Raw genomic sequence first — 21,563 nt, forward strand, 5'->3', positions numbered from 1 at the left:
AGGGCTGACAGGAAAACGGGACTCTTCAGAAGAGCCCGCGCGCGCCCCCGTGTGAGAGAGAGCGCGCCGCCGCCGCTTGTGACCGTCAGGTTGTTTGTTTGATAATTTATTTATTTCGAGGCGCGCAGCTGTTTGAAAGCAGCAGCAGGAGGAGGAGGGAGGGAGGGGGGAGAGAAGGATCCGGACAGCGGCGGGAGGGCTGCCCCATCACGGGAAGAGCCCTCCCGCGAAGGGAGGGGGCGGCGGCTGTCGAGGAGGAGGCGGCGCGGAGGGAGGGCAGGCCGGCTCCGGGAAGCGGTGCTCCGCGCTGGGACTGGTTCCTTCGCAGCCATTTTCTGTCCAACCAAACAGCCGATTTGCGGAGGGAGCCAACCAGGGCCGCACTGGAGGTTTGTGCCTGGCTCCGGCCAATGATTGGTAACCGGTTTCACTGCAGGCTCGAATGAAATGTCCGTCTCCCTCCCCGGGCTCCGGCGTTGCCGCCGCGCCGTCGCTGAGGGGACCAGGAAGTGCGGGGAGAAGGAGAAAGCGAGAGAGAGAGAGAGAGAGGCAGAGAGGAGGAGGAGGAGGAACCGGGGGGGGGGAGGAAGAAAGAAAGACCGCGGCCCGGGCCCGCCTGCGTCTTTGTACTGCCGCCGCCGCCACGGAGCGCAGGCTCTGGCGGCCGTTGCTCGGGGCCTGGAGAGGGGGAAGCGAGAGGGAGCCGTTGGCCGAGGCCCCTGAAGGAAGATGGGCTGTTGTGACAGGAGTTGACCCCTGGAAGAGGAGCGGCGGTGGTGGCGGGAGGAGCGTGTCCCACTCGCGGGGTGGGGGTGTGTGTGTGTGTGTGTGTGTGTGTGTGTGTGTGTGTGTCGAAAGGAGCGCGTTTGCCGCCTGAGTGAATAGCCCTTCCGAGGCGCCTTCCCTCTCCTCTCCCGCTTTCCCAACCTGGGGGTCGGAGGGGACCCCCAAGGATGAGGACCAACCACCCCCCTCTCGGCCAAGCGCGCGGCCGAGCCTGTTTTATTTTTAATGAGAGCCTCTTCTACTGTTCCCTCGTGGAGGCCGCCCTTCTTTTCTCTCCCTCCCGCCTCCCTCCCTTTCGCCGCTCTCCCTGCTCGTTTTCTCCTCCTGGGGTGGAGTTGGGTCTATTGGTGCACAAGGGCTTTTGTCTGCTGCTCGCTCTTCTGTTACTCCCCACCACCACCCGTCTCTCACCATTATATATTTATTTTTTTGGAGGTTCACTGAAGGGGGAATGGGGCGGCGAAGGGGGCGATGGCTCCCCTCGCCACCACGTTGGCGATGGTCTGGAAGTCTATTTACACACACATAACCCCCGTGGTTATCTCCCCCCCCCCCCGATCTAGCCCTTGCACATGGCCGCCTTTCGAGGTCTCCAGAGTGGCTTTGGTTGGGGAGGCGGAGAGACGAAGCTGTCAAAAAGCGCCCTGCACGCTAGAGAAGCTGCTGTTTTTGTCTCGCTAAGTCCTGGTCGCAACGCGCGTGAACCCCAAAGGTGGGTGGGTTTGTGGCTCTGGGATGCTGGCTCTGGGGTGCCATTTAGGTGGGGTGGGGGTGTTATTTTCCTAGCTTCCAAATGTTCAAACGTTACCAGTTACAGTACTTCTGTCTTGTTACGGGAGGTTTGTCCTTTGTCTCACACACTTGAGCTTCTTTTTCCATCCTCCCCAGTCCCATTAATTGAGAAGTCTCCTTGTCACTGGATCAGGCATCCCCAGACTTCGGCCCTCCAGATGTTTTGGACTACAGTGCCCACCATTCCTGACCACTGGTCCTCTTAGCTAAGAATCATGGGAGTTGTAGGCCAAAACATCTGGAGGGCCGAAGTCTGGGGATGCCTGCACTGGATCATAGCTACCTTCAAGCCACCACACATGTTAGGAATGTGTTTGTGGAAATCGGAGAACACTGTTTTATAGAGTTCATTTACACAGCTACTGGAATTGTTCAATCCTCAGACTTGTTCCTGGCCCCACCTGCCTAGTGTGAATGTGCCCATCAGATTTGAATTGTTTATGTGAATCCTAAGAGTACAAACTAGCTGGTTGGCATGAGTTCTGTGATTTTTTTTCAAAACATAACTCAGTCATAGAACTCTGTTCCGTTTTGCATACCATAACTGATCTCTATTTATTTGTCTAGTCAAAAAGTCTGTGAAGGTGGAAAAACAAGCCCAAGTTGCAGTTATGTGAACTAACCCATTTTGAAGACTTCCTCTTTTGTTAGGGCAGTTTATGTTTCTCCTTTATATAAAGGCTTTTCCTGGGGTTGCCTACCAACACTGAATAGCATTAGCTTAGGCCTGCTGTAAACAAACTCTAGGTAACTCACAAGATGCTGTATGACAATTCCATGCTGACATGGAATTCTCATGCAGGAACAAGACAGGTTGACAGATCTTGTATTGGTTGCCTTTGTCTGCTTGTACGAACTTGTATGCACAACTCTACCAGCAGAATGACAGATACAGCAAACAGTAAAATACATAGAAGAGAGTACATTGAATTTTTTTTTCATTTATGGAATGCCTAACATCAAACAGTTTATAGTGTCATGGTGCTAGCCAGCCATGCGCTCTACCACCTATTCAAGCTTCTCCCTCTCCCCCCCCCCATTTTCCATCTTCTCTCCCCAGCAGACACTCATCATGTTGTTGTTTTTAAATCCTGTTAGGATTTCCCACCCCCTAAAGATTTTTCGTAAGTGCAGTTTTTGTCCCGCCATGCCTGCTGGCACGTCCCTCTTGTGGATGGTGCCATTTTTGGCTACATAAAGATTACCACTTAGAGAAAGATGTTGATAGTATAGAATGAATGCAAAAACTTTTCTGAATCAAAAAGTATTATTGTGTAAGGTTAAAGGCCTCTTCTTGCAGCAGTCTTCTTGATTTCAGCATGGCCTTAACTAGCCTGAAGGCAATCTGATATGTTCTAGTACTATATGCTGAGTAGCTATACTAGAATTAACCTTGCTCATTAAAATCCTGCTGCAACTGTGCCCAACTTGGGTCTAATTTTCTTAAGAGCAACATTCACTTGAAAATTTGGTCTGATGGCCTTGTGTATATTTAGTATGAAATTGTCCTGTAGTTAGATTGGTTATTGAACTGATGGTTGGAAATTCCAAAACAGGAAAATGTTGAAGTAGGCTTAAGTACTGTTTGTTTGTTTGTTTGTTTGTCTGTTTGTCTGTTTGTTGGACACCTACTGAAATAGTCTCAGGGTGACTTATAAACAGTATAACACATGCCATAAAACATACAAATGAAACAAAATCATAGAACACGATTTAAGAAAACAATGCTAAAAAAAACCACACCAAAATATCTATAGCATAACTGGTACAATAGCCAGTTATCAGTAGAAAATTAATTATATAATCAACTCATCAAATGTCTCAGAGGAGAGGAAGGTATTGCCCTGGTGCCATAAATATATTAACATCTGCACCAGGGCACCTCACTGGGAGAGTCCCATGAATAGGAGAGGTACAACCTTGTTCCCACTCTCTTCACCTCTCTTTGATGGGGCACCTGGGCTCAGATGACGACTGCAGGGTCCATGTAGGCTGCTGTCTGAGGAGATTTTCCATCAGGTGTTGGGGTCCTATGCCATGTAAATCTTTATAGGTTAAAGCCAATGCTTTGAACTAAACTCAGAAATGTATTGGCTGCCAGTGAAGCTAGCCAGAATTAATATATGATTAGACAGTCTACTCTCCACAGCCGTCAGGCCACTGCATTCTTCATTACCTGCAGTTTCTGAACTGTATTCAGAGGCAGTCCCATGCATAGCATATTGCCTTATTTTAATCTGGAGGATACCAGAACTGGTCAGGTTATCCTTGTCCAGATAAGGATATAGATGGGGTACCAGCTGAAGCTGGGAAGCGAAGGACACTTTATTAAACAGAGATCACTGATGCAGCAAGTGGCAGTAATAGAATTCCCAAGCTACAAACCTGTTTCTTCAGGAGAAGTGGTACTCTGTTTGGAATCAGTTGAACACAACTCATCTGGTCAGAAGAATTGTCCCTTAACAGCATCTCTGTCTTGTCTGGGTTAAAACTACCGGTAGTAGTTTTTCAGAAAGAAGCTGAATCAGTGACTTCCATCAGTATTAACCCCCTAAAGTGCAGATCTTCAGACTGTTGAGTTTTTCTAGAGAAATTGTTGCATTTTCGTAGTGTGATGTTTTCATATTGCTCTTGTGCTAAATGATTTCCATAAAACCAGGAACATTTTGCTTTATTTTACCTGACTAATACAACATAGTGTTTTATTGCATAATTTGAAAGTGACAAATGCTTGAAAATTATATACTGAAAGTTCTCATCCCAAGTGACCATTGTGATATAAGATACTGTACCTGTAGACAACTAACTAATATTCTGTTATAAACAAGACATGCTGGCAGTGGCCTTTTTATAGGCCTCTGTACAGTTTCCATCAGTAGGGCTATTTCATGTAACTTAAGAAGGGTCACTTTAAACTCATGAAATATCTTCTTATTTGGAGTCCTAAGTTACCTCTTCCAAAGAACAGTCTTGGCTAAATGACAAATCCTATCAAATTTGGGTTCTGTACAAAATCTTAAAGTAAATTATTTCAGGTGTTTTCTTCAGCTTTTGCCTCAGCTGTTAACTTTCTTACGTTAGAAAAAGTTGGGTGAATGAAACTTGTTTTAAAGCAAGGATTCTAGGATAGTGGTTGTCATCTTGCCAACGGTGGTACATTGGATCAAATTAAAATAATGGCATGTTAGACAGGAGGAGAACATAGATGCTGTAGTTGCATTCTGTTATAATAAGTAAATCCTTAAGAGAAAGCACTAGCTGTAGAGTTTTTATTTAAACTTGATGGTTATGCTGAAGCAAAGCCAAAGCATTAAAGAGGTCATCTTTATTAATATTTAACAGAAATAGCAGACCAATTGCAGTCGTTAACAGTCGTCAACAGGTTTACCATTCCTATCAGCCAATCACCCATTCCCACCACCCTTCTGAGTAATACCCCTCCCCACCCTCTGAGTCTGGTGACTTCTGTTTCAGTGTATCTGAAGAAGTGTGCATGCACACGAAAGCTCATACCTATGACAAACTTAGTTGGTCTCTAAGATGCTACTGGAAGGATTTTTATTTATTTTTTGTTTCGACTACGTCAGACCAACACGGCTACCTACCTGTAACTAGAAATAAACTCAGCATTGTTTAATGAAAAATTGTTGATAACTTCATAAACATTGTCTTCATAAACATTGTCCCCTATTATACATAATATAAAACTGGTAACATCTCTCAGAAGTACTCAATTACGGTATTTAGATCAGCGTTTCTCAACCGCTGTTCCGCGGCACACTAGGCGACGAGAAGGGCGATTTGCATTGTCACGTGCCTGGTGGCCGCCAATACACACCACTGACCCGCCGGAAAGGAAGCCGGCCGGGTCACGACGCGGGGCGAGCGCAGCTCTCAACAGCCACCACCACGGGAGGGTGGTTTTAGACAAACTTAAAGAAGCTGGCTGGATGAGCTCAACCTGAAACTTGCTGAGCAAAGGATTGTGCTGGCAGAGAAATCAGCGGCTTGTGAAGCCTTATTACAGGAGATTGCAACCAACACAGCAATTGGCAAGTGTTTCTTACAGTCATAATTATATAGTCAATATAGGGCGGCACAGAGTTAATTTTTTAAACTTTTTTAATGGTGGTGTGCCTCGTGATTTTTTCATGGAACAAGTGTGCCTTGGCCCAAAAAAGGTTGAGAAACACTGATTTAGATAATTAAAACATGTTCAAGTGTAATTTAGATTAATCTTCAGCAGTGTGTATTTTGCAGCCCTTGTATATGATCTGCCTCCCTCAACCCCTGGTTCTCTGTGGGTAGTTGCCTTCTTCACAGATATAAAGTGGTTTTGGACAATAAAAGTTTCATAATATTCTTAAATAATAGAAGTACTGCTATATACTAAAAGTCTTCAGTAGAAGGCTTAGTTTGAATAATGATCTATTGCATGTTAGGCAGCAAAGATCATGTGTAGTGGGCATGTAATACTATTTATATTTTCAAATCTCAAGTATTTGGATCAGAAATATGTACTCAGATTTTTAAGAACGATATGCTTGGTCAAGTGGAGTGGACTGTTCTAAACTCGGATCTTTTTATTCCAGATGGATGGTGATAATTCTACAACAGATGCTTCTCAGTTAGGAATTGCTGGAGACTATATTGGAGGTAGTCACTATGTGATACAGCCTCATGAGGGTAAGTATTGTGTTGGTCAAAGACAGTGTCCATTCTTACTGTCATTTTTCACATTGCAGCTTGCAGACGTGTAGAAGAGATGTGACTGCAGCCCTGTGAAAATATATCATAGTCTATAAAAGAAGACTATATCATAAGACTCATTCACAGTTCTGTATTAAATTAATAGCTCTTATGTGAGCCCATTGCTCAGCAATGATTAAATTAATATATACCATGTAGTACTAGTGTGCCATATGCTTCAATCCTGTGCACATTTCCTTGGGCTTAAGCCGCATGGAACCTAATGGGTGATATCAGTTGTTGGTCATACTTAAGTCCATTGATTTCAGTGGCTCTGCTTTTAGTATGACTTACTGGTAGTTGGGTATCACCCAGTGGGACATATTTAATGAGTAGCATTGTGTTGCAAGTAATGTGGGGGAAAGCTCATATAGGTACTGAACCAATCTTTTTATTTTTTAGTGGATGTGGGAGCAGCTTTTGTCTATTTTATTGTGACCTCAATATTACAGCCATTTGTTTCTTTGTTCATTCATTCATTCATTCATTCATTCACCATCCCATGCTTGCTTGTGCAGGCATGCACACATATACAAATCTAATTGTCTGCCCTTTGTTTTGTTTTAAACAGTTTTTCAAATAAATTTTGTGGCAATCCTTAAGATTACCAGTTCTGTCTCTTGTGGATCTACAATATGTCCTAAAAATCTAGTTTCCTGGGATCTTGTAATGTAATATTTGTAAACACATACTGGTAAGAGTATAAAAAGAGCCTTGCTGGTTTCAACTACAAGCCTATCTAGTCTAGCATCATGTTTCCCACACTTGTCATCCACGTCTATGGGAAGCCCAACGGCAGAAGATGACTACAGTCGCACTCCAGCAAGTGTTTCCCAACAACTGAGATTCAGAGGCATCATGCCTCTGATCTTGAAGGTAGCATACAGCAATGATGAATAATTTCTGTTGGTAGTCTTTTCCTTCATGAATTTATTTAATTTGCTTTTAAAGCAGCATAAGTCAGTGGACAAGATTACATATTGTGATAGCAAATTTGATATTTTCTTAAAGGGTGTTTAATTTTTTTTAAAAAAATTAAAATAAAATTAGAACTAAACTAAAAGGAGGAAGGGTTTGGTGAGGGAGACGGAGAATAAGCTCTGTCAAACCAGTACAGTAGAATGATCTCTTCATTTAGTTCATTTGGGGGGGGGGGAGATGCAAGAGAAACTTTACTAACAGTTACTGTACAGCAGTTTTGATGATGGTCAAAGGTGTTGTAATGGGAGGTGGTTTTCCAAATAAGGTAGGGTTGTCATACGCCCGGTTTCTGCAGGACATGTCCTATCTACCTGCTCTTTTGGGGATGACCCACAGCTTTGTGGTAAAGTACATGCTTTGCATGCAGAAAGCCTCAGGTTCAATTTCTGGCATCTCCTGGTAGGGGCAAACCCTCTCTGAAACCTGGAAGAATCACTGATGGTCAGTAGAGACAATGCTGAACTAGATGTGTATGTGTGTGTCATACAGTGATAAGCTATGTAACCCTTTTCCCCCTTTGTGCTCCTAAAATGTCAATTTTCAGCCTAGATTATTTTGACATGCTGGGATCATCCAGGAAGGCCGAAGAACAAGGAAGTGTATATGTTTACTTTTTGTGTACATTTTTAAGGTGGGAATGTGAACTTCTATAGCCTACATATATGATGAGTATTTTAAATGAGAGTTATCATAGCAAAGTTGGCAAAGTTCTTTTTTGCTCTTCAAAATATGGCAACCCTAAAACAAGGTGTAAGTGAGGTTTTCAAAGGGGTATAACATATGAAGCTAATATTTGTGCATTGTGCTCTTTTTTTAGATACGGAGGATAGCATGAATGATCATGAAGACACAAATGGCTCCAAAGAGAGTTTTAGAGAACAAGATATATATCTTCCAATTGCAAATGTGGCAAGGATAATGAAGAATGCTATACCTCAGACCGGAAAGGTAATAACTCAGAGAGATTTGCTCGCATTCCATGTGTACTATAAGAATCTTAAATTCATCATAGATTTTTTTTAAAAATACAGTTGGGTTGCATTCAGTGGGGGTTTAAGACCAAATATTGAGAGCTCCTTCAGATGTGATGTAACAATGAGAGCAGGAAGTACAAGTGCATCATGCTTTCTAGTCTTCCACATCTCCAGCTGCCCAAAACAACTTTTGCATCTGCCTCTCATGGAGGGATTCCAGTCCTAGGTCCCCAATTTTTGCTGGGCTACATCCTATCTATCATCCCTGACCATTCTGCCTGCTGGCTGGTGGTTGCACTTCAGCAACATCCGTGGACGCAGAGTTGGGGAAGGCTACTCTAAATGACTGGCAGTTTTGGTTTGTCAATTATTTAAAAAAACTACTACTCAATTCAAAATTGTCAAACATTACAAAATTGAGGTAATGTGTACAATTAAACCATTCTGTTTGGGGTAGCTTAACTGGCCCAAAACATTTTATTCTATTGGCAGTTTTACTGGTGTATATATTAGGGTTAATTCAGATTGAAACAAGAAATAGTTTGATTACTAGATGATGCTGATGCTGATTATCCTAGATTGCTAAAGATGCAAAGGAATGTGTTCAGGAGTGCGTAAGTGAATTCATAAGCTTTATAACATCAGAAGCAAGTGAGAGGTGTCATCAAGAAAAACGGAAGACTATAAATGGAGAGGATATTCTCTTTGCCATGTCCACTCTGGGATTTGACAGCTACGTGGAACCTTTGAAGTTGTACCTTCAGAAGTTCAGAGAGGTTTGTAATCTTTCTGTGGTTTTACTTTGCAACAGTTTGGAATTTTGTCTATTATGACTAATTACTGTTTTTATATTTTATATAAACCAGGGAAGTTGACTGAAATTTTTATTTATAGGAAGCCTATTTTCAGAATGTCAGTTTCTTTTTAAAAAATATATATATATATGTAATTTTTGTTTATGAACCAGCTAGTTTATATGCTTTTCAGGATTTGGCCTTTTTCTGTCCATGCTAGATTAGTGTTGCAACTTAGAAAGCATGCACTGGTCTGAAAAAGAAGTTTGTGTTTACTAGCTTGCTGCTTTTACTTCATGTTTTTATTATCACATGGTGCACTATTTAGAATTGCTTTATTTTAATGTGTAAAGTCCAGGAGAGTACATGGTCAAGCATCTCCACAAATTCAATGCGAAGCTTGAATAATCTAGCATTTGCATTCCTCTTTGAGTCTTCTCCTCTTCCCATATGTTATGCAATGTTTTACTTCCTATCTGGATCTGTCATGTCACAGGTAGACTTTCTATCCTCTTTAGGTAAAGGTAAAGGGACCCCTGACCATTAGGTCCAGTCGTGACCGACTCTGGGGTTGCGCGCTCATCTCGCATTATTGGCCGAGGGAGCCGGTGTATAGCTTCCAGGTCATGTGGCCAGCATGACAAAGCCACTTCTGGCGAACCAGAGCAGCACATGGAAATGCCGTTTACCTTCCCGCTGTAGCGGTTCCTATTTATCTACTTGCATTTTTGATGTGCTTTTGAACTGCTAGGTTGGCAGGAGCTGGGACCGAGCAACGGGAGCTCACCCCGTCACAGGGATTTGAACCACTGACCTTCTGATCAGCAAGCCCTAGGCTCAGTGGTTTAACCCACAGCGCCACCTGGGTCCTCTTTACCATGCATCTGTTTAACATTATTGTGCTTATTCTGGCCAAGAGGAACAGCAGCTATTACCCACACACTTGCTCTTTCTCCTGAGCAGCTTAATGCAGCTCTGGTTGCTGATTTTTAATTTTACCTATTTATTTTGTTAAGAAGCTACACTGCAAAACATTTGAAATGAGCACTTAATGTGTAAATAAATCTGCAGTTGCTTTCTGTGGCAGTAGCTCAGCATTGCTCATCCCTGCCCTTTACTCCTTTTCACATTGAATGCTGTGTGTGTGCAATTTGTGCCAGCAATAATTCCTTCTTATAATAACGGTCTACGATGCACAGGTTAAATTGGAGAAGCTGCTGCAGTTTCAAATGCACAAATGGCAACTTGGGCTGCTACAGACATGCAACCTCTTGAATCTTCCTAGTTGTTTCTTGTGACACAAGGTCTAGCTCCCACAACCCTTTCACCCTCCTCTTTTTGGCAACCACTCACTGGAAGAGGTAAATGAGAGGTTGTGTTTACTGAATAACCATAGACCTCTTGCAATAAAAGCTGAAGGAAATATCACACACCTGTAATGTAAATATTGCTGTTAATTGCATTAACTGTGCTTCGAGCTCCCTTTCCACCTTGCCTCATTTCTGTTCAGGGTTAGAACTCCAGCTGTAGTGGGCCTCCTGGAAATAGCTCAAGGCCATAGGCTTCTGGCACGACTAAGGAGGGTTCTTCCCACTTGCTTCTCACCCAAGGGAAGAATTCTGTGCGAGTCTCTGGGTTGGCTAATTTAGAGCCTGCTGCATTCAGCCTTCGAGCCTCCAGACCAGGCATCCCCAAACTTTGGCCCTCCAGATGTTTTGGACTACAATTCCCATCTTCCCCAACCACTGGTCCTGTTGGCTAGGGATCATGGGAGTTGTAGGCCAAAACATCTGGAGGGCCGCAGTTTGGGGATGCTTGCTCCAGACTGAGCCAAGCTTCCAGTTTTGACTACAAACCTCCTGGCTGAATGCAGACTGTGACACAGACTGAACCCATGTTTACTTTGCTTAGTTTATAGTTTATAGCTTCTGATGCACAGCATCTCAACTATTGTAAATAGTTGTCTTGTTGTTTGAGGCAATATAAACACTTAACCGAATGAGCAAGGAGTTTTCTCTGAAATGGCTAGCAATAATAAAGGTGAAAGATCCTGAAGCTCTGCTGCACTACTCTGCTGGTTACACTGCTTTAGGTGTGATCTTAAAATGTTATCAACATCCACACCAAGAATACAGATACAATTATTGCTGTACAAAATATGTAGAATTATAGAATTCTGTAATGGAGATCCAGGGCTTGAAAAACCTATTGCATATACACTACACTGCTATTTCAAAAAGTGTGCAATGATTTAAGTGGTTGAAAGTGCTTGTATCCTCATACAAAACATTATTTATTCTTTTTCAAGGCCATGAAAGGAGAAAAGGGTATTGGAGCAGTTACCACAGCAGATGGCCTTAGTGAGGAGCTCACAGAGGAAGCATTTAGTAAGTAACACTTGAAGTTGCTGGGACACATTTTGCTTTTGATACTTGACACTTGAGATTGGAAGAAGCTTGTCAAGTAGGACCAAGGGGGTGCAACCTACCAAGTACTGCTACCATGTGGTTTATGTAGAAGTCCATGAAGGGTGCACTGAAATGCACTGGAGGCTGTGCTTTGTGGTTGGCACCTTGTGGCTGGTACCTTGTGGCTGGTTCATGCACATGTATACATCTCCTGAGTTCTATTTATTTATATTAACAGCAAAGGTTCTTTGGGTGGGTTATGTAACATGAAATCAGAAATGAGGTAAAGCTAGAAAGAGTAACATAAAAGCATGAAAAAATTGTGTATTTTATTAATACTACATTTATATACAACCTTTCCTCCCAAGGAGCTCAAGGTGCAACCTATGGCTCTTAATCTCTGTCCTGACGCTGGCCCCTCCCACCAGCACTTCCAGCATTTTCCCATTAAAACCCTGTAAGGTGGATGAAGATGAGAAAGAATTACTGGTCTCAGATCACTCGGTGAGCTTCATGACTGGGGATCTGAATTCTAGGCTCCAAATCCTAGTCCAGCATTCTAACAACAACAAAATAGAGAAGTCTTCACCTGGTGCCAAAGAAATCAAAGTACATGCCAAGCAGGTGTCTCTGGGAGGATGTTTCACAACTGGGGTGCCACCTCTAAAAAGGCCCTCTCCCTCTCTCTATATGCCTCATTTGATGAGGGCACCTGAATAAGCTTCAGAAGATAATCTTAAGGTTCAGGTGGGCATATGTGAGAGAAGGCAGTTCTTCAGATAATCTGACTTCAAGACATTAATGGATGTAAAGTTAACTGTTTAAATTGGGCCTAGAAATAGTCTAGATGCCAGTTCAGATGGCACAACACTGAAGTAATCTGTTCTTAACAGCCAATCTTATTGAATAATTTAGCTTGGGGACCAAATGGACCTTTTTCAAAGGTATTCACTGCAGTAACCCAGCTGGGAGGTTACCAGGCTGAGCCCGTGGATAACTGTAGGAAGACTTAAGTTCCTCCGGCTTCCCTAAGATGCTATTTGTATCTTCAGTGACCATTCTAGATCTAAGTGTACTCCCAAACTTCATGCTGCTGCTGCCATTTCATTGTCTTCAGTCTAAATTTCTTGTCTTCACCTGAGTTTCTCAATCATATCTGGTACCTTTGTTTCTCTGTTTTTAATATGCACCAATGAAAGAGATTAGATTTCATTTGCAATATCAGGTGGTGGTCCTGATATACAGTACTGTATACTGGCCATAATACGTTTTTTGTTTAATGGTGAACGCATTGAATTTGGTTTGGCGTATCATTCTCTCTGGATTCAGTCCATTAACTAAACTGCTTTCTTTCTTTTAGCTAACCAGTTGCCAGCAGGCTTAATAACTGCAGATGGCCAACAACAAAATGTTATGGTTTATACAACATCTTATCAACAGGTACAGTGCTTCCGGTTCTTTTTCTCTTGACTTATATTTAAATATTTCCAGTTTCTGCAGCTGCAGCTGATAGCAACCAGACAGGTAAAAAACAAGTCCAATGGTTCTAAATCAGCACTTGTTTAACAGTTGGACCTTCCAGATAAATGCATGTGCTGCTATTGTAAATTGTTGAAATTAATCTTACTTTGTTCTGCACTCCCTAGATCTCTGGTGTTCAGCAAATTCAGTTCTCATGATTTGAAGATGGCTTTGGATATGGAAACTTGAAAGAGATGGGCAAGGAAATGGGAATGCTGAAAGAGAGGGAAACTTTGGTTTAAAATGGCTGGTGAAAAGAAAAATGTCACTTTGTATATATAATAGCTGTAATGTAGCTGACTGAGGCTTGACTAATTGAGGTGTGAACTCTGACTCAAACCTTTTTTCATAAATGATTTTAAAAGAAATTGGATTTTAAAGGTATTAAAGTATTTTTGTTTTGTACAAGAGTTTGTTGCTCTGTATAACTCCTGTATGCATTGTATATTGCAATTTACTACTGTCAGAGATTTGTAGACAGTTTCTTATTTTCATATTGAATCATGTTACTTTTGTAATTCAAGTAAACAGCTGGGTTTAATTCAAGTTTACCCTTTGAATAAAACATAAGGGTACAGTTCATTTTGAATGCAAGTTGCCTTTATTATAAAAAATAAGATTTTGTTTTGTAACTGTCTTGCATGACTAAAGTTGCGTTAACATATTTATTAATATTTCGACTTTGAAAGGGAATTCCTCAAGCGCCAGCAGTTCAAAAGAAGTGCTCCCAGTGTTTTAATGTAATGATTGAATTAATGTGAATCCGCAAGTATCCAGTCTCTAGATCTTAGCATTAGAAGCTTGGGACATAATCTACCAAGAACTGCTTTGCACAAGTTTTCATAAGACAATAACTGTCTTCTGCAGGGCTAGTTCTGTGGATTGCCTGGTGCCCCATAACAGTGTTAACTGTACATTGTAGTGCAGTCCCTATTTTGCAACAACTAGAAGTATGTAGTAGTTTCTTTTGTTGATTCCATTGACAGGGGCATTCGTCTCACTGCTTTTGAAATAAACCCTTTTTAAGTTATGATCTCTCTTCATAAAAGCCAAATTCTCTTTACTCAGTTGCAACAGTTTGATAGTCTTTGGTAATTCATTATTATTCTCTAAACTTCTCCATTTCCATGCTTGATGGGAATTCTGAACTGTTTATAACATCTGTGGAGTGTGTGGGTGTATGCTTGTGTCTGAATGGATCTGAAATGCAAGGCTTCCACTTGGTTGGTGGTTTCCTGTCTTTGCAATAAACTCCCATATACCTAAATAATATTACTTAATTTTGTATATGAACAGATTGTGCCGAAGACCACCTGTTCTGGTACATTTAGTGTCTAGATGGGGGTGTGTGAATATTTTGCTTATGCAACATTATACTGTTGCTATTAGGACAAAAGCTGCTAGTGTTAGCCACCCTATAGCTCAAAGCAATTGCAAGGCATAGGGGTGGGGAACCTTCATTCTCTTACCCGGCTTTCTGGAAGCTTTGAGCTATAGTCCTGCTGTTCAGAGGCCTTGTACTAGGATTAATTACATATTTTATGTAAGGAAAAATTACATATTTTATGAATTATTTATTGGAGCTTAAAGCTCAAATGCTGCCTCAGGTCTCACATAGCCCAAGGATGCAGGTGGTGCACTTGACAAGGCATGGGAACTTAACAAAAAGTGAAGTTGGCCTCAGTAGGACCTATCCATAGCCAGTATGGTCCTTTTCATAATGGAAGCTAGGACAAAGCAATTAGGTTATGTGTATGATGAGGGATGGTGATAATTATATACCTATATGCTGCAATGCTCCCCATAGTAAGTATAGGGAGACTTCTGTAGGAGGACAGAATTTTCATCCAACTAGAATTCTTGTCTGATATTTTATATGCAAAACGTGAGTCTAGAATTCCAGTGTAGTAGTTAATGTTATTAAAACACTACTTTGTGTAATAGGAAGTAAAAGGAAATAGGAAGTTAAGTCGAGTGTTTGTTTTTATTCACCACTTGCTTTCGGGAACCTGTGGATAGAGTATAAGGTAAAGGTAAAGGGACCCCTGACCGTTAGGTCCTGTCACGGACAACTCTGGGGTTGCGACGCTCATCTCACTTTACTGGCCAAGGGAGCCGGCATACAGCTTCCGGATCATGTGGCCAGCATAACTTAGCTGCTTCTGGCGAACCAGAGCAGTGCACGAAAATGCTGTTTACCTTCCCGCCGGAGCAGTACCTATTTATCTACTTGCACTTTGACGTGCTTTTGAACTGCTAGGTTGGCAGGAACAGGGACCGAGCAATGGGAGCTCACCCCATCACAGGGATTCGAACCACTGACCTTCTGATCGGCAAGCCCTAGGCTCTGTGGTTTAACCCACAGCGCCACCTTTAAAACAAATAGGTATGGCAGTCTGAAGAACTGTTATGTCTAGAACCCTGATGTGCAAACTGCCATCTTATTTTCCTGGAATATGTCATTATATACTGGCCCTCTTGCTGTTTTTATCAGATGACTCCTGAGCTACTGTGTAAAACTATCTTGAGTTCTCCTGGAAATGGCATTTCAGCTTGGTAATTTTATCTTGTGCATCGGATATTCTCACAAACAATGGGAGACTCATATTGAGCCACTGCTATTGTATCTTCGTAAGTGACTCAATCCTGACCAACTAGATGAAATTCAAGTTAGTTGAAAAGAGAATAATGCAGCAAGGAAACAAATTAACTAAATGTTTATAAAACATTTCCCCAATCTCATTATCAATGGATTCCAACTGACTTATTAATTGTGCAGTTGAGTATTACTTATTTCATAAAATTTATACACCACTTGATTGTAAAAAACCTCAAAACAGTTTACGTTACACACCATTACTATCAGTGTTGCTGTTTTGTTAGTGCTTATTTGTAGCAGGATACTGGAGGGGTAATACTATACTGAAGGGACATGTAAAAGTGATGTAGTATAGTAATTTCTATCCCCACCTATGAAATACTTGCACAGTGACCATTCAGTAGAATTTCACTGTTTTTGAGTCCAGAAGGCACACGCTACGCCAATCACAGTAACACTAAATTGGTCTGGCAGCCCCAATATGCTACACTGAGTTCTAATATGGAAGATAAGAAATATATTAAGGCGCCACCTAATCACGTTATGAACCAACTCAGACCCTGCAGTCATGAGCATCTTTGTGTACCCCCTTCACATGTTTGGAGGGCATAAACTCAAGAGGCAGCCTTTTCAGTAGTAGTCCCCTGAGCTTTTGGTTCTTAAAACATCTTTTTAAAAAGTGTACCAGTAAACATGATTATTAGGACAAATCACTTTATTATTACAAAGAACAATGCTACTTTTGTTGTACAAAATACTGGATTTCCTTGTAGAGACTATTTCAGCCATAAGACAGTAACTTCCGGTAGCTGGCTTTAACCATATCCTCAACATTCCAGTTAACTGATACCATTTTTGTTAAAGTTTATGGCTTGCTGATGTGCTCTACTTCAAAACTATGGTCAAATATTGCTATAAATCATACATAATAATGGCCGCATTCATGTAAATGTATCTTGCCTCAAGAAACAAAGATAGCCTTTTGACAGCACTTTCCAACCAGGAAGCCTCTATTGAACCACAGTTTCCCGTTGTTTCCACACTGGGAAATGACTGTTGCTTCTTTTGGAACAAGTGAGAATAAACAACCAACTTCAAGTAGTGGTTTAATATTCTGACTTCTCCTGAAGTTGGTTACCATAGTTTCCTAGTTCAGACAAAATAGGGAACTATGGTTAATAAGAGGCTTCTGATTCTGACTACCTAAAATCCCAAGGGCTTACATGTGCAACCAAATGTCTTTTTCATATTGTGGCTTATTAAGTCAAGATATAATCATGCAAATCTGGCCAGTTACTTGTTCACATAGCTATATATTCATTGTCACAAAACATCTTAAGTTAAATGGATGTAGTATGTCATAAATAGCATGGATGTTTCTACTTATAATTTTCATACATTATTCCTTGAAGTTGCTATAAGATGGATTCAGATTTAGACAAGATGTTGCACATACATTTTAACAAATGCAAACAAAAGGAGCATTCACCAGTTTCTCAAACAGCCTGATTTAATTTATATTTTCAGTGAAATTCTAATGCAGGCATCCCCAAACTGTGGCCCTCCAGATGTTTTGGCCTACAACTCCCATGATCCCTAGCTAAGAGGAGCAGTGGTCAGGGATGATGGGAATTGTAGTCCAAAACATCTGGAGGGCCAAAGTTTGGGGATGCTTGTTCTAATGGGTCAGATATCCAAATATATTGATTAGATATTTACACTACATAGAATAGGCCTCAAATATAAAATTTAAAGTGGGATTTATATATTTTAAGTGTTATTGACAGAAACAGGCCACAAAAATAGTTATACAATTGGGGTGGGGGGTAACTATAGAAAATTGATAAGCATGTTACTAATCTCATGTATATAGGGGAAGACTGTAGACATATGACAAATTATGTAAGAGCCTATTGGCATAAGCACACTTACACTGAAACTCATGTCTGGATTAACACTGCCACAAATTTACCTTTGGTAGTCATGACATACCCTTAAAAACAAGTGCAGAAACATGAACTCAAAGTGCAAAAATACTCACAGATATACTCAACAGATCATATTGTTAAGTAATGTATCTACAATCAAAAGTTTCGTAGCTAAGTAGCCACACAAGATTTCTCACATTCTGTCACAGCTTGCCTCCCTTAAAACAGTTCTTTTTCATAAAAAAATACACAATTGTTTAGATTGCCCCCCCCTTAATATGAAAAGTTTCTTTACAATTCTATGGCAGCTCTAGATCCAATCCAGAGTTGGAAGTAGTGTGTGGTGACCAAAGGGAAGGGAAGCACATTGCTTGTCTATGACAATTCAGGGAAGAACTAAGGTTCTGGCAATAGCATTTATCTCACTACAGAGGCCTTACTTTAGCTTTGAAGACTGTAGGTTGAATTCAATGAAGTCACTCCAGCTGTGGAAGGACATCCACTCACACAATGGAACTTCTCCCATCCCTGTGACCCTGCACCTCTCAAATCTGTTCTGGGGCCCTGAAGGAAACCCAAGAGCAGATTCAGGGGTACACAGGGAGAGGGGAGGAAATGTTCCGCTGCACCAGTGGAATTTGCTCCAAAAGCGCAACGACTCTGTTGGATATAACCCTCTGACCATAAACGTTTCCTGAAGTTTAGATTTCACAGCACTAGTTAAGAACAACCTAAGTCTTATCTGAGGTCCCAAGATATTCTGTACTCATTGTGTAGCTTGTATAATTTTAATTACCAAGGATATTCAGACTCTTGACGACAGCTTCACATACTTTTTCTGAATTGGGTATAATTTTAGAAAGTGTGTGTAACTTGAATGAAACGTTCATTAATTTCACCCTGCACACCTTAGGAAACCAAAACTGACACAGTATTATAAAGTTCCATGACTGATACCTTTCCAACATAAAAATTGAACATGTAAGTTCTATTGATGAACTCAATGTATAACCCATTTAACTGGGTGTGCAGTTATAAAAGTGGCCTGGCATGTTTATCTTGATATATAAAATACACCAAGCCTCATATTAATCAATTGACATCTCTCATTATCATAGACACAACTTAATTGATGTAAACCCCGCCCCCTTCTTTAGGGAGTAGCCAACAGAAAGTGCTACTTAATTTTTTATCGATTCAAGAATGCTTAAGAAATGTTTGCCATTGGTCTTTCATGGGATTATCAATTGTGCTGCAGTATTTACACTGTGCCAACATATCTACTGTGAAGATAATATTCTACTGTTAAAGGAAAGGCCACAAGTTCTGATGTACTGAATCTCTTGGTGGTTATTTGACCAAGTCTCTTTTCCTTACCATGTTAGTCGCTACTGGGGATGAAGCTACATGAGTTGGGTTTTGCACAGACTTTGGACAAGTCACATTCTCTCACCTTCAGTTCCCCCATTTCAAAATGGACTACTAGCAGCCTTCCTCAAAGAAGTCCTGTTAGAGTGAACAAGGAATGATTGCAAACCACTAGCATTACCCTATCCACTTTAAAAATGATCTTGTAGATAGAGTACTTCCCATCTTTAATTTATTAGGCATTGATAGAAAAAAAATAAGTGCAAAATTTTCACTTTATTGCACATTTGCATTTAGCCAAGTTTCTAAACAAAATAATCTTATTTAAATGCCAAAGGATGCAATCCATAGGAACCTGCACAGGGCCCATCCAAATGAATGTAAATAGCACAGCTGTTCACAAAGCCATGTCCCTGTTGGATTGTGCCTTTATGCTATATTCACGAACTTGGCGACTTCCAGATGTTTTGGACTACAACTCACATCAGATTCCACACAGCTGTGGAGGCACCAGGCTGGAGAAGGCTGACCAAGCATACTGGCATATTTCAGCTATTTTACTCTATAATTTGGTAAATAACTATTTATTTATAAAACGGCATCCAACTGCCTCTATTTAGTACACTTGTGTGTTTAGGAACAGATTAACATTCCTATTAAGGATCGCTTCACGCACAACATTTTTGCTACAAAGGTGTAGGGTGAATATGCATAGCCATGTACTCTGCCATAGATGAACATTGTCCTGGTGTCTTTTTTTGCAGTGCACATGCTGTTTTTCTCTACTCCCTTGTAGGAAAAAAGTGAAGGAGCCTGAAGCGGCTGGCACATTAGTGATAAGATGATCAAGGTAAAAAGTATATGAAACAACACCATTAGGATATAAAAACTAAGGCAAAAACAAGCCATGGAGAAAATTAATGGGAAAAGAAAAATGTACGCCACAGAAGCATGCAAATATGTGCAAATTTGCTTTAACTTTAGACCACTACAGAAATTTTCCGGAAACAACACAAAAATGTTACGAAATTAAATTCTTATTAGTGCAAAATAGCATGAATATGCCAAAACAAAGCATACAGTTTTCTTTTCTTTTTTTTAAAAAATGAAGCATACATCATGGAGGACTTTAACATGTAAAGACTCTTGTAAACATTCAAAATATGTACATATTTAACGTTCCCATGCCCACGAGAAACTAAGAGTAGTGCATTTACACTAAGTTTGTTTTTCATAACAGATTTGACCAGTTGAGCAATTTGCATATCATCAGGGGATAGTTTCCAAGATTAGAATGTGTTTCCAAACACTAGAAAAATCTTTACAAAAATGAATATATTAAAATATTCTATACATTTTAAGTTACTGTAAACTGAAATAACTCGCCCAGCACTAAGATAACATGATGAATATGGAATATAAGCCAAAGGAGAACAGATCTGCATGAAGATCAAGATGGGGAGTGAGCAACTCCTGCTCATTTATGATCACCTATATCTTTTGCATTCGCTTGCGAGTCTTCAGGGCTGACTTGATTATGTGATGTCGCTTTGTCTAACCAATTGGTCAGTTTTTTGGAAGACTTGCCTTTGCCCTCTGGCATCTTTTCACCATCTCTGTTGTAAAGTACAAGCCATGTAATACACACAGAGTCTTAAAAGGCATTGAAGTGGGCATAACAGGTCGAGCCTGAAGTGGCAGCTGAAATCAGCCTGTCCTTGAGAAAGATGTCCACTCATCCCTCAGCTAGCCATCAGCTTAGGTGAAGATCTTCTTTTAATTCTTGTTTGGACAGAAGAATGCCAGGGGAACAGAGCACAAGATCTGCTGCCTCAGCACAGAGACCAATGCTGAGCTCTTCAGAGACTTCTCCCATACGAGGGCTTTTTTTCAGCTGGAACTCACCAGAACTCAGTTCCGGCACCTCTCCAGTGGGTGTCACTGCCATTATAAGAGAACAAGGGAGGTGTTCATGGCGAGTTCTGGCACCTCTTTTTCTAGAAAAATAGCACTGGTTGTCATTCCCACCAGTAAATCTGAATACATGGGAAGAAGGAAACACGTTTGATTTTCAAACTGACAAACTCACTCCACTCATTCTCGTGCCAAATCACAAACTAGCTTTTTAAATTCTGCAAATTTTAAAATAAAACTGAGCATCTCTGTCTAGGAACACAGGAAGCTGCTTTATACTGAGTCTGACCATTACTCTATCTAGCTCAATAATGTCTACACTGACTCTCCAGAGAGGAGTCTTTCCCAATTCTCTCTAGAGATGCCAAACTGCACTTGAGTCCTTTTTTATGCAAGCAAATCCTCTGCCACTGTGCTACAGCCCTTCTATATCCATTGGAAGCTAATGCAACTGGGGATGTATGTGTTGGGAGCTATTGGAAGGAAGACTCCAAAAATCTAGATGCATATGTAATCCTCTGAGTTATCAGCATGGGACTCTAAAGTGACCTTACTAGATAAAGTGGTATGAAAAATGCAGCCACTACAGGTGCAGTTCTGCAAGACTGTACAACGCTGATGCTGTGAAGTTAAGACAATATCAAATGAAATATCTGACAGAGTTACAAAATGCCATGAGAGCTAACAGCTATTTCACAACTTGCAGCACAATGTGCCATTTCTACTTTGAACTTGATGTTTTCATTTCT

General features: G+C 41.0%; 2 protein-coding genes across 5 annotated transcripts in view; one reads left to right on the forward strand and one right to left on the reverse strand.

The window, feature by feature from the left end:
• Positions 1-249: 249 nt before the first annotated feature.
• On the forward strand, positions 250-14,042 carry NFYB (nuclear transcription factor Y subunit beta). 4 transcript variants are annotated; one of them, XM_060279899.1, is made up of 8 exons: positions 281-389; positions 1,350-1,498; positions 6,171-6,264; positions 8,126-8,256; positions 8,861-9,058; positions 11,385-11,463; positions 12,845-12,924; positions 13,131-14,042. In XM_060279899.1, exons 3-8 carry the CDS (start codon positions 6,171-6,173, stop codon positions 13,161-13,163), a joined length of 615 nt encoding a protein of 204 aa, XP_060135882.1. In that variant the 5' UTR covers positions 281-389; positions 1,350-1,498; the 3' UTR covers positions 13,164-14,042. The 4 variants fall into 4 exon arrangements, with proteins under 4 accessions (XP_034983992.1, XP_060135882.1, XP_034983995.1 ...); XM_035128101.2 differs by lacking the exon at positions 1,350-1,498 and having other exon boundaries at positions 250-389; positions 13,131-14,040; XM_035128104.2 differs by lacking the exons at positions 281-389; positions 1,350-1,498 and adding an exon at positions 428-806.
• A 2,255-nt stretch (positions 14,043-16,297) lies between these two features.
• The window catches only part of HCFC2 (host cell factor C2), a 33,184-nt gene continuing 27,918 nt past the window's right edge, over positions 16,298-21,563 (reverse strand). The window contains exon 15 of the mRNA XM_035126930.2: positions 16,298-21,561. Within this exon, the coding sequence (XP_034982821.1) occupies positions 21,536-21,561 (26 nt within the window). The 3' untranslated portion in view covers positions 16,298-21,535. The remainder of the gene's footprint in view (positions 21,562-21,563) is intronic.

This window comes from Zootoca vivipara, chromosome 10, assembly GCF_963506605.1.
Source record: "Zootoca vivipara chromosome 10, rZooViv1.1, whole genome shotgun sequence".
Classification (NCBI taxonomy): domain Eukaryota; kingdom Metazoa; phylum Chordata; class Lepidosauria; order Squamata; family Lacertidae; genus Zootoca; species Zootoca vivipara.